General features: G+C 40.5%; 1 protein-coding gene across 1 annotated transcript in view; it reads right to left on the reverse strand.

Moving 5' to 3' along the window:
- Window positions 1-14,078, reverse strand: part of LOC135467744 (E3 ubiquitin-protein ligase TRIM9-like) — a 62,395-nt gene that overhangs the window by 16,006 nt on the left and 32,311 nt on the right. The window contains exons 2-4 of the mRNA XM_064745577.1: window positions 10,045-10,140; window positions 6,477-6,710; window positions 712-868 (exon numbers count right to left, since the gene is read on the reverse strand). Of these exons, the coding sequence (XP_064601647.1) occupies window positions 712-868; window positions 6,477-6,710; window positions 10,045-10,140 (487 nt within the window). The remainder of the gene's footprint in view (window positions 1-711; window positions 869-6,476; window positions 6,711-10,044; window positions 10,141-14,078) is intronic.

Below are 14,078 nucleotides of genomic sequence, written 5' to 3' on the forward strand. Positions count from 1 at the left end.
GATTTTCTAGTACTTCTTTCAGGGTTAATAATAATAAAAAAAATTTTCCTTCTAATGAAGGAGGAATCCTTTACATTATAAATACTGCTTACTTAACAAGACAAAATTTAAAAAACAACACCTGAACATGCATGGTTTATAACTGTTTCATTGTACACCTCTAGTTTGAGCATCACCATAGTTAATAACTGTTTTATTATACAATGTATATCTCTGGTCATGATAATATACTTGCATTAATAAAATCATGAAATGAACCTCAAAAGAAATTAAACTTTTTCTCTCTCACTTTCACGTTCACAACATTACCAGCCGTGAAGGCGGAATTAACTCAATACCACATTATTGTCAGCATATCTCATTTATATTAAGATATAAATAAACTCAATCTGGACAATCTGGAAATTTTATTTCTGGTTGTAAAAATCTGAACATCTATGCATCCTTGGAGACTAGGCTTTTTTCACACATTAAAAGAAGGAAGTACATGTAGATCAAGATTGCTGGTCAGTAAACGACCTGACAAAGACCTAACACCTGACAAATTCCTCAGGCCTGCCCTGTACTGCTGTGATATCTTACCACTCATCTCACAGGTATCATGTCTCAACAATGTTCCAGTTTTTCTTAAAATTTATAATGGAAGCAAAACAGATACATGTAAGAAAAACAAATATGTTTATACTTGAAGAATGACAGATAATGACTTACCTTTCATTTGAAAGAAGTTGAGAGTCTCTATGGCATGGAGAATGGCAGTGCTATCTAGGGTAAGTTCAAACTCTGGTGACACTCTTGGGGCTAACTCCATGTCCTTATTGAAGTTCTGGTCCACACTGGCCACACGATTCACCAGGGCATTTGACACCTGAAACAGAGGAGTTAATACCTGACTTTAGGATTTAAAGCAGGAAAATTTTTTTCACTAGGAGATACACATAATTCACATAAGTTTGGACAAACCAAGAGGCTTTATTTATTTGATTGGTATTTTACGCCCTACTCAAGAATATTTTAATTTTACGACCGCCACCAGCGTTATGGTGGGAGGAAACCGGGCAGAGCCCGGGCGTAAAAAAACATGACCATCCGCAGGTTGCTGCAAGACCTTCCCACTTACAGCCAAAGAGGTAGCCATCATGAGCTGGATAAACCAAGAGGAATATGTTTCCAAGTCATCTAGGTAGGGAAGGCAAAACCAATCATAGGTATGAAGTATTTTTATTCACTCAAGTGGAAAGTTAAATATTTTATTAACTTTGGGAACCAGCATGATCTAAATACAGTATGTTTACACAAATCATTATGTAGCAGTCCCTCTAAACAGTACATGTATAATTGTTTATATGCCTGGAGTTTACCACTATGCTGAAGAATTGTTCACTTAAATGACGTTGTATCTTGTAGGTTTAAGGATGGAGGATACCACAGTGCCTGAAGTAAACCACCAAGCTTACCAGACAACAATTGACTGAAAACCAGACCCGAAACATCTAGTGACGGCTCACACAACCTCACTGGTCAATGCCCTGACAAATGCAGTCAGCCAGTGCTTTAACCATACAAGTCCCAGAGATCCCCAATGTGTGTTTACATAAGAAAGCAGGTTATTTCCACAATTTGGATGATTCCAAATAATTTTGACTTGACCCAATCCTATGTGAACTGAACATGGCCAGTTTTGAGTTAACTTTTAGTTAAGGATATGTTAATGGTGTGTGTTAATCCCTGGAGACCGATTAATCCCATGGTTGCTAAGTGACCAAACTAATCTAGAGACTGGTGTCCCTGCACCGTACCTGTTGTAGATCATGTAATACCAAGGCACCCATTGACCTCACGCCTTCATCAAAGTGATCTATGCCAAGTAAGCAAATATCAGCCAATTGTCTAGGTTTATTTGATTAGTGCTAGAGCAGTCATTACTCTGTGCACTGAGTTTGGCTAACATTTTTGAATGAAACATGTTATAATAAAATTTTTTTCATATACAAATTAAAGATTCTTTTTATTATATTCCACCCTAAAATTCGCTGAATATCTCAGCTAAATGACATGTATTTGACCACCGGTGTCAATCAGGTAGAACGCATGCTACATGAACCCTGTCTGCCTGGGCCCCCTTCACTGAGGCAACTGACCCCTCAATTCATGTCAAGCTTAACCTGGGGACACCCTATCTATAGCAGCTCTGTTCACCCAGAGCAGGCCTCTCCCTAAGGGCTTTCCTTGTTACCAGTTGACATATGTGCTCTTATGACATACCCTGTGACAGACTAGACTGACACCTCAAGCCTTTGACCCACAAAATTTCAGAAATGCTTGAAGGGAGTATCAGATTCCTCCTTAAAAACACATCACTCACAGCCATAAAGTCCTCCATGTCTTTGTCATAAGTTCTCGAAGCATGTAGCAAGGGAGCAGGGTTTTCTCAGGACTATCACTATATATCTCCGTGGGGGAAGGTGGACCAGAACTACATCTACAGATTTTCACCATTCCAAGAGAATTTCTTTGTAAAAGTCATAGGATTATCTTCTGGCTACACGGAAGAGCCCAAATTATAGATGATAACTTTTTCATCTGACATAAACGTATGTAAAATCCTTGCTACTGGCTTCAATATGTATGTTTTGGACTGAAATTATCACCTGCTCACTAACACTTATAACCATATACGTAATTAGATCCTTGTGTATACTCCAATAACAAGCTTCCACAAAACTGACTACCATTGGATATAAGTGTAAAATTCTTGATCGTGAAGTTCAATAACAAAAAAAAAATCATGGACATGTAGAGTCTACTTCACTCTCAGTAACAAAATGAATCAATCACTGAACAGATTCATTTTGGGATGTAAGAGAAAAATGGTTGAAGACAACTGCAGACAGTACATCCTGCTGCTCTTATCTTACAGCTATCTTTGATCTAAGCTTTGCTAACCGTTGGTTCCCACACTGACCACAGTGCTGGTCAGCATGTGGTCATTTTGCCTCTTTTTAACCAGTGTTTTTATGACAGGAAGGGTGTCCAGTACAGCCCAGTCAACTGTCTGACACCTCTGTCTGTTTTCCTAGACTCATCTCAACTCAGATTTCTGTTCTGTTTACCTCTATAATAACAGATAAGAGTGAAGAGATGCTGGCAGTTGGGAAACTCAATCTGAATGAAGATGATCACGGTCAGTGAAGTCAGATCTCTTTACTGATTACAAATCCTTCCACTGACAGGTGTTAGGTCTCAGCGCAAGCACAGAAAAAAACAGACAGCTTTACTATACACATAAAAACAGAACAGCAAGCTCTCCTCTTTGACAATATCCATTTGGCTGTTTACCCTGCAAATAACACCAACAGATTAGCCACCTGATGGACAGGTTTGTACCTGCAGGATATCTACTGGGTACCGATAGACCCTTGCTGACAACGATGCAGAATACTTGTCAAATTCTGCAGATAATGCTTAACCTCAAGTACACAGATATGCAGATAAATCCAGGCCAGGTGTAGAGAATAATAATGGAATATAACACGAAACACTGGGTGTAGTATTAAGGACAAGATAAACTTTGTGCTGAATTGAGTGCAAAATATATGTTGAAATATAAAAATAAACAATTTTGCAAAAGCTCTATTCTAAGTATATATCTTCTTAGATATATCCTTGTAATGATGTTACAAATAATCCAGTGTAGTTAGCACATAACAATCCGGAGCAACAAGTCAAAGTACACGTAATTGCTGAATTAAATTATCTATTTTAAAGGATTTAAACTTTAACTGGACTGATACAGAGTAATAAAAATGCTTTCGTTTTCAACTGATTTTATTTCATACATTCATATTTTAATTGGTGTGTACGTTATTACTCAGTTTTAAATACATGACTACAAATTAATTTCCTTACAGCAAACAAAGGTTATGTTAAATTGAGAACTACTGAATTGTATAGATCACTATTTAAAGCTTTCCAGGGAGGGAAGCTCAATTTCATTTCTACAATTTTAACATGAAATGTTGAAATGGTATTTAAATTGCACCAAGCCCTGTGGCTACCATGAAACTACTACTGGAGTCACAGGGTTTTGATGATTGTTGAGGGAAACAAAATCAGTGTTTTTCCTCCAAACATGAGACTGTTATTGTGGCATTCAATCTGGTATTGGTGTGGATAATGATGTGGGAAAGTGGTAGCGTTCAGCTTCCTGTCTTTCCCTCCCAGGACCCATCGACCAGCCATCCCCTGCATCTCTGGACAGGATAGAGGAGCTTCTTAGTCTCTGGAGACCAACCAGCCAATGAGAGATAACTCTCTAAGTAATTGGACCAATCAGCTATCAAAACAAAGTCTAGTTCCAGCACAGTCAAATGTTGACATACCCTGCCTTAGCATTCACTTAAGTCTTCACCTAGAAGGAAAACCATTTCTGGCAGACCACGGCATATTGCCCTTACATTTGTACACCTCCATTATTACAAGGACAAAGTGACTTGGATGCCAACCTAATGCCAGTTCCATTTTACACAGCCATCAGTGTGTACATATACACATAAATTGCTACTGACAGATTTGAATACTGGCCATTCATACTAGACAGAATTTAAATGACATCTTGACCACTAAGTACATGTACTATGTATGACTGGGTAGGACTGCTGTTGCATTATACTGATATCATATATTTGAGTTTTTCATCTTGACGCATTATGTCACAATATATGCAGCTGGTGAAATGAAAACCAAACCAAACATGTACTTCAACTAATGTAAAACCAATTTATATTTTGCCATGTTTTGTATGCAATTCTTATACTACTGACCTATTGTAACACACATCTTATAAGGTTTAGAAAATAATGTTTTAATGTTGCCAAAGTAAGTCAATGCATCACTGAGCTAACAGGTTAAACAAGTCACACAGATGAGAGTTAAGCCCATATGAACCAGTTTGTATACATACAAGTGCAGAGTACTTTCACACCTTTACTGACAGTATTACCCAGGTAAACCACTGGCTAAACTGACAGTCTGCTATCTGAAGTGAAGGCTTCAGCAAATACTGCAGGCCAAAATAAAATAAACAGCTCCATCTGAGAGTATGGATGAACAAATAAACACCAGGAATGATCCCAGATCTCTAGTCAACTGTTACTGTTACAAGGCTAGGTGATAAACCCTGGCTCACTGTCACACATTTGACAGATATAGAGGTGGGGGTGGGGGGGGGAGGAGGGGGCAAATATGGATGTGAGGGCATCAGGCAGATCAGGGCAAGCAACACCCTGAAAGGTGTTACAGTTACAGTGTGGGAGGTGAGCAGTTTGCACAATAACAAAGTCTGAAAGGTCTGAGGTCTCAGTCAGCAGACAGCCTTATCCTGCCTGCTGGAATCTTTAGCACCCTATATCTAGCTACCCAGGCCCCCACAAGGGAGCAAGGATCTGATTGTGGCCTGTCTGCTTGTCAGGCACTACCATTTCACACCACTAATAACATGTGAGAGCCAGATAGCCACAAGAAAAACACAGCCGCCAGACAAAATGGCTCCTATTGGTGTAAAGTGACCCTCAATAACTGTCAGTGCTGAGCCTGATGGAAGTCTACAGACAATTAGCAGCCAATATATAGAGTGTTGCTGATCTCACTCAAGCCTGATCTCACTGAGGTATCAACCAAATCTACTCCAAAACCTGCCATTTAAACCACTACTTTCCAGCAGGAAACAGAAATGTCTCTTCAGTCAAAAGGGACTAAACTTCCAGCTGGGAAAAATAAAAATATTGGATTTATGTAGATGTGCCTTGGTTTCACAATGCTATGTCACATACTAAACCAAACTAGACCTATAATAAATCTAATAACTGCGAAAAAGATTACTGGGAAGAAAAAAATGTAGCCTGTGTAGCCAAATTTGGAGGACATTGAAACCATAACCTCAAATAAATGCATCACACATGTGACTGTGACTGTTCATATGGATTTTAAACCATGTGTAAGGATCTACATGCGTAATATGAGAACAACATGAGAAAGTCTGGAAATCTCCCGCTTAAATCAAATTTACTGTAATAGCGAGATTGCAACTACATGTACCAAATGTTATAAACAAAGATTTACCTGGTCAATACACATACACGTCCAGCTATCTTTTCTAGACATGCGGTGTAGTGCACGAATCAATGAATTTACCATCCATAATAACATACTTTTCCAGGCATGTCAATACAAGTATGTGCCAATTAACAGATAACAATATTACAGGTGCATCCACTACTGTGTGCATGCAGTCCAACATAGTACACATTGTGACACAGATGTAACAGATGACACAGATGTAACAGATGACACAGATGTAACAGATGATACAGATGTGTCAGATGACAGAGATGTCACAGATGTAACAGACGACACCGATGTAGCAGATGACACCGATGTCACAGATGACTTGCTCATAGGTTAGCGTACGGACTGACCTGCAGATAGGACATGGCATCGCTCTCCTTCAGGACCTCAATACTGAACTGTAGGAGTCCTGTTGTGCGCTGTAGGAGTGTTGTGCAGTCTTGAACCTGCTCCTTTAGCGTCCGCAACTTCACTTCCTTTTCCTCTGCGATACTTTCGATTAACTCCTGTTTGCGCTGCTTGATGGCCTCTATCAAACTGTCGCACTGTGCCACAATACCCGACTGAAACTCTCCACAGTTATCCTGTGGCAAGAAAAAGAGATACATTAGATACAGGAAGAATGGGTTGTGGAATGGTAACACAGGGCACATTACTGAGGTGAGGGGACAGGGTTGTGGAATGCTGACATGTGGTAGAGAACTCAGGTAAGCAGAGAAAATGTTGTGGAATGGTGACACAGGACAGATAATTGAGATGAGGGGACACAGGCTTGTGAAAAGGGGACACAGAGAAGAAAACTGAGGTGAGAGACGAGTTGTGGAATGGTGACACAGGGCAGAGAACTGAGTTAAGCAGAGGTAGGGTTGTGGAATGGATGAGGGGAGACAGGGTTGTGGAAAGGGGACACATGGCAGAGACCTGAGGTGAGGGGAGATAGGGTTGTGCAATGGTGACACAGGGCAGAGAACTGACACTTAGGTAAGGAAACATCTGGGACTAAGGCAAGGAAACATCAGGCACTGAAAGAAACATGAAGAAAGGAAGAACACTTACATGCTGGTGTAAAGGAGAGAAAGTGCTGTGGAATGGTGACACATGGCAGATAACTGAGCTGAGGGGGAGAAAGTGCTGTGGAATGGTGACACAGGGCAGAGAACTGAGGTGAGGGGAGATAGGGTTGTGGAATGGTGACACAGGGCAGAGAACTGAGGTGAGGGGAGACAGGGTTGTGGAATGGTGACACAGGGCAGAGAACTGAGGTGAGGGGAGAAAGTGCTGTGGAATGGTGACACAGGGCAGAGAACTGAGGTGAGGGGAGACAGGGTTGTGGAATGGTGACACAGGGCAGGGAACTGAGGTGAAGGGAAATAGGGTTGTGGAATGGTGACACAGGGCAGAGAACTGAGGTGAAGGGAAATAGGTTTGTGGAATGGTGACACAGGGCAAAGAAATGAGGTGAGGGGAGATAGGGTTGTGGAATGGTGACACAAAGCAGATAACTGAGGTGAAGACAGATAGGGTTGTGGAATGGTGACACAGGGCAGAGAACTGAGTTAAGCAGAGGTAGGGTTGTGGAATGGTGACACAGGGCAGAGAACTGAGTTAAGCAGAGGTAGGGTTGTGGAATGGTGACACAGGGCAGAGAACTGAGGTGAGGGGAGAAAGTGCTGTGGAATGGTGACACAGGGCAGAGAACTGAGGTGAGGGAACAGGGTTGTGGAATGGTGACACGGGGTAGGGAACTGACGCTTAGGTAAGGAAACATCTGGGACTGAGGCAAGGAAACATCTGGGACTGAGGCAAGGAAACATCTGGGACTGAGGCAAAGAAACATGAAGAAAGGAAACAGAGAAGAACACTTACATGCAGATAAGGAAACACAATGCACTGAGGCAAGGAAACTACAGATGTCAACGGTAGGAAAAACAGGACATTCAGGCACTGACCAAGGCAAAAACAAAGTGTAAGAACAAAGAAAAATGGTATAAAGCCAGCCCAACCAAGGCAACCCAAGCAACTGCAGTGCAAGTTCCTGAAATTATTTGAACAAAAATGCATAAAGCTATTTAATGGCATGTTTCATACAATAAATGACCATGCTTACATGTGTGCTCACCTGCTACATGTACTAAAATTATGTTTTCCTGATCTTCTTTATTTATTTGATTGGTATTTTATGCTGTACTCAAGAATATTTCACTTATACGACAGCGGTCAGTATTATGGTGGGTGGAAACCGGGCACAGCCCGGGGGAAACCCATCCAGCATGAGCTGGACTTGAACTCACAGCGACCGCATTGGTGAGAGACTCCAGGGTCATTACGCTTCCTGATCTTATAATATGCACCAAAGGCGTACTGAACACGGCTTAATACTTGTATGTTCAGAAGCTACATGTATACTGATGCAAATACCAGTATCCTATAAAACAGGCATGTACATATTTACCAGACCAGACTAAGTGTGGAACAATTTGACAAATTAAATACATTTATTAATAAAATTAATAGTTACTGTACATGTACATTATCTGCTATGTTATGAAAGTTGACGTTTTACATTGTACACCTGCACTGCAATACTGAACATGCTTATGCGTAGTTCCTGTACATTTATTTATTTATTTACTTCATTGGTGTTTTACGCCGTACTCAAGAATATTTCACTTACACGACGGCGGCGAACATTATGGTGGGAGGAAACCGGGCAGAGCCTGGGGGAAACCCATGACCATCCACAGGTTGCTGACAGACCTTCCCACGTAAGGCCAGAGAGGAAGCCAGCATGACTTGAACTCACAGCGACAGCACTGGTGAGGAGCTCCTGGGTCATTACGCTACGCTAAGGTGCTAACCAACTGAGCCACGAAGCCCCCTTCTGTACATTGAAATTAAAAGTTGATATAAAGCTGGAGAGACAGATGATCATTAGCCACATGACACACAACAATTTGATGCTGACCGCTGTATACTGACAACTCACGTTCCCAGAGGATATAACCCACAAATTAATATGTCACAGGATATTGCCCGAATATATGTGTAGCTGAGTACTTAATGGGTTTGTTATATCAAGGAAAGGTCAAAAACATTATTAGTCTATTCATTTCAGGTGACAAGCTAATGGCAATAAGTACAGAGTGATAAATGAATGTATGGACATACATGTACATCCAACATGTAATGTACCCTAGCTAATGAAATCAATGAAGCCCTAAAATCTTATTTATAAATCATGAAATACACATGTATTTCTGGTTCTCAGTTCTCACTATCTATGTGTACAGGTTTAGGTAATGATAATGTCTTGGACAAACATGCAACTCCATCCTGGACATATCAATCACAAATCAACATCTGAAATCTGAGTGACATATTTTATCCATTTATTTCATTTCGGTTCAGCGCCACACCGAAACTATTTCACTTTCTATGACTAAAAGCACTTTTATGGGAGGACGAAACCAGACTGCTGAGAGTAAACCACTATTTTGTAAGCAACCGACAAACTTGCGGACATATTATAGGCAGATGTATTTAATATTTTGTGGAAGGGAAGTATATTTATGTTCAAATGATTTCACATAAGGCCACAAAAATAATCCTACTGGGGCTTATTAGCATCAAGTACATATAAGGTCAAAGAAAACAGTGAAAGTGCCAGGTGAAATCTTCTGCCCAGTGTTAAGCCAACACCTCTCGTGTCCCAGCAACACAGAGTTTCCAGTTACTTTATCATGACATCACAGTGCAAAATAATATCACCGCGTCCTAGCACAATAGTGCTACATTCTCATCTTTTAACATGGTAAGATTCATGTTCGGAAAATGATGTTGAAAAAAGATGGCCCTTGTCTGGATATGTGGATTGATGAATGATGTGTTTGTCCCCATGTAGACAAGAGCACAGCTTACCTCTACCCTGTCCACCATTCCCTTCAGCTGATGGATGAACTCTGTGCCAGCTCTAGCCTTTTCTGATAAGGACTGAAGATTCCGAGAAAGTTCTGCCTGAAAACACACAAGAGAACAATTTGGCTTGAGACAAATTACCACCAAAATAGCACAACATCAGACAGCATGTGTGTATATACATTCCCCAGGGCCACAAAAGACTGGATTTACCTTCCCCAGGTTCAATTTTGTCTCTTTAACTAATCATTTAACCTTTCACTTTTTCTTTGTCAACAGGATGAGTTTCTTAGAAAGCTATATATATTATATTTATACGATATTGGATTGCATGGTCCTGTATGGACGAGTCCTGGGCGCCCAGGACGAGTTATATTTGGCTGACGGAAAACTGGGTCAGGCGCACACGGCCGAAGCGGTATTTTACCAACAGAAGTGTAAAGAAAAGGAATGCAGACGTTTGTGAAAATTAAAAGTGCAGTTACTGAAAACTGCGCCACCGACCTGTTTAGCGTAATTTACAGGATGAGGATGAAAGAGAAGAGAGTTTGCTGACAAAGTTAGCTGATTATCCTTGGGATTCTGTGCGGAAGTTGATGGCATCGGATTCGTGAAAACTTTGTTTGTGTGCACTTGAACTGACCGGCCAGGGAGTGGAAGTGCAGGAGATCGCTGACTGAAGGCGCGATTGCTCTGAAGTAAATTCGACATTTGCTTCTGCGCTACGTGATTTAATTTAGAATCATACTTCTGGATGTTAGCAAGGGATTTATGTCCGGTGACCTGCATAATTTTATGTGGAGCGACGCCAGATTTTTTTACAAGGTTTTTCACCGAGTAAGGAGGCCCATGTATGTTTTTGTTGGAAAGATTATCCAAAACAATTTAATAATATTATTGTGTTCTAAAGGGATGAGGTCAATGTTTCAGTCATTTTGAAAGGCGGAATAATTTTTTTATTCTTTTCTCTTTTTTTTTTAACGTCTGTTAGTTGAAAGCACCTCTCGATGCTGTTTTTCATGGACTCGATTGATGCTGGCTTGTACTCTGACCCATCCTTCTTCCTGATTGAAATGAACATCTCAGCCAGATATTCGTTCAGATGATTTGGAGGAATATCAGTCTCGGCTCCTGCTTGTTTTGCCACAACCATCTCTGCACATTTATAACATCACGATTTGTGCTCACGACTGTGTTTTTCTTCTTTTGCGAATCAATAAAGGCACTCACATCATTTATTACTTCATCTCTACTGGTACTTGGTGTTGCTTCTAAAATGTTGTCCAGTTCTGGGTCATCAAGTAGCAAGCAAATTTCAGCGTCGGTGAGATCAAAAGGGTCAGAATCTGACTGATCCGCAGCCATTCTTGTTGTGTCGTCTGCTTGTTGACAAACAAAACGTAGTCCGTACTTGTGACGTCACGGTTACAACTGTCCAATATATTAAAAAATATTGGACAGTTGTGTTTACTACATAATATAGTAGGTGCTGGACACTTAGGTGTATAATAACTATTGACATTGTTACAAAGAAAGAAGATGTGAGAAAGCATGGCTTCCTTTGAACAGTTAAAAATAAATAAATATATAATGTACAGTAATCTTCATCATTCTTTAGGTCATTCAGTGGTTTGCCACATTTTGGTTTCACATACATTATGAAACTGGTCAATTTCATATCATAGTATGTAATTTAAACTGCACTTGTTTTTCACAGATGCTCTTAACCAAGCTAATACTTCCATTTCCATAGCACAAATAAGCTTTTGTATCATGGTGATGTTATTACTGGACAGTTTGATGAATAGTTGCAAAGTTGAGCAATGCATGGGACCAGATGTACCTTGAAGAACACATAACATTGTAACACATGTTAATATCTGAGTCCTTGTTACCCACTACCTTACTGTGGAATATGAGATCTACCCCGACCTCCGCACAGCTATCTTTTTTATGACATGAACACGAAGTGGCTGGCACGTGGTGGCCGTATCCTATCACAGACAGGGGAAGTGCCCAAGGGGGAACCAAATGTTCAGGTTAGGGCTTGGTGGTATGCCTACAAAGGGCACGCCACTCACCAGGAAGCAAAGCTTCCAGACAAACAAAAGCCAGCATCATGACACATCTCGGCAGCATTTGTGTAAATAAAATTCCCTTGTGTGTGGTCCTTAAGAGGTAACTTATCATCATCGACAGGTGTACAGTATGAAGCAATCTATGGGGAAAAAAATACAGATAAAGCTACTGTAATCAGCCGGGGACAATACGCCGCACATTTACATGATAACTAACAACTGGTTTCCAGCGGTCAGTTTATTAAATTACAGGAGAGGTAGACGCAATCAAGTAACTGATATACACATGTACAGATAGACTTCAAGTACATTTACCCAGCATGATTGTAATCAATTCATATCACTTTGGAAGGGAATAAACAGAAAGATCTGTGTTTAGTGTACAGTCAACAGGATGAAAAAGTAGATTCATTAAACATTATAATGTGGAGTGGATTAACCCGTGGTAGGCCTACTGTAGTACATGTATTATCAGGTACCTGGTCCTTGTGCATAACGGGCGACACGTACATGTATTATCAGGTACCTGGTCCTTGTGCATAACGGGCGACACGTACATGTATTATCAGGTACCTGGTCCTTGTGCATAACGGGCGACACGTACATGTATTATCAGGTACCTGGTCCTTGTGCATAACGGGCGACACATACATGTATTATCAGGTACCTGGTCCTTGTGCATAATGGGTGACACGTACATGTATTATCAGGTACCTGGTCCTTGTGCATAATGGGTGACACGTACATGTATTATCAGGTACCTGGTCCTTGTGCATAACGGGCGACACGTACATGTATCATCAGGTACCTGGTCCTTGTGCATAACGAGCGACATGTACATGTATTATCAGGTACCTGGTCCTTGTGCATAACGGGCGACACGTGCATGTATTATCAGGTACCTGGTCCTTGTGCATAACGGGTGACACGTACATGTATTATCAGGTACCTGGTCCTTGTGCATAACACGTACATGTAATTTCACTCATTAACAAATTTATGTCTTTATTATTAACAGTAACGTAGCCATGAATTTCTGTATGTCCATCGGTGATTAACTATCATAACTCATATGGACACATCTATACATAACATTTATGTCAACATATGCTTTTATTTAAACATTTCACAAATCTGACATTAAATACAAAAATGTCTAACAAAAACAATTATTAATTAATGAATATTTTTCTCAATAGGTATTTTTGAACAATTCTTTTAACTTATGCTGTAGAAACATTTTAGGTCTACACATTGTGTTATTCCATGCATACACTTGTCTAGACATGGTGTTACTCCAAGAGTACATATATGAAAATTATTTTACATGACATCTTCAAGACTAATGAAATGAGCATGGAATGAAGGTTTGCAGCATTATGTCTGATATAACTTTACTCCTTAATATGGATTACAAGTGCCATTTAATAATGGCACTGCCAATCAAAGATTTCAAAATAAAAGCTTTCTGTTTAAACGGCTGAGGCTTCTCTAATGTTTGCAGACTGGAAATGATATCCTCTCACAGACAAATATCTGAGATCAATAGCCTTGGAGTTTTCTATTGTTTGTTTGCACCAGACAAACTGGCTACCCTTCATTCAGGGAAACAAAGGGGCAGCACTGGGTGTGGCCTACATCTAGACATACAGAACCCAACCATAAAGATGCTAACAGCCCTAGGGCTCAACCCACTGACACACACAGGACAGCGAGCGCTTCCTTTGTACATACTTCCATCAATATCTGTTTTCCTACTGAACTAGATGCTTGTTTTGAGTTGGCCTACCATTAGACTGTGCCTACCATATCTATGTATGATCTCACACTAACGGTCACCTACTCGTCACAGACAATTTCCTGCGGGGTGACTACAGTCATCCTTAGCTTTACAAAATTCTATGCATCGTTTCCTTGGCACACTCTCTTCTGGTGCTGGAGGCAATATTGGACTGCCTA

The sequence above is a fragment of the Liolophura sinensis genome, chromosome 6 (genome assembly GCF_032854445.1).
Source record: "Liolophura sinensis isolate JHLJ2023 chromosome 6, CUHK_Ljap_v2, whole genome shotgun sequence".
Lineage (NCBI taxonomy): Eukaryota > Metazoa > Mollusca > Polyplacophora > Chitonida > Chitonidae > Liolophura > Liolophura sinensis.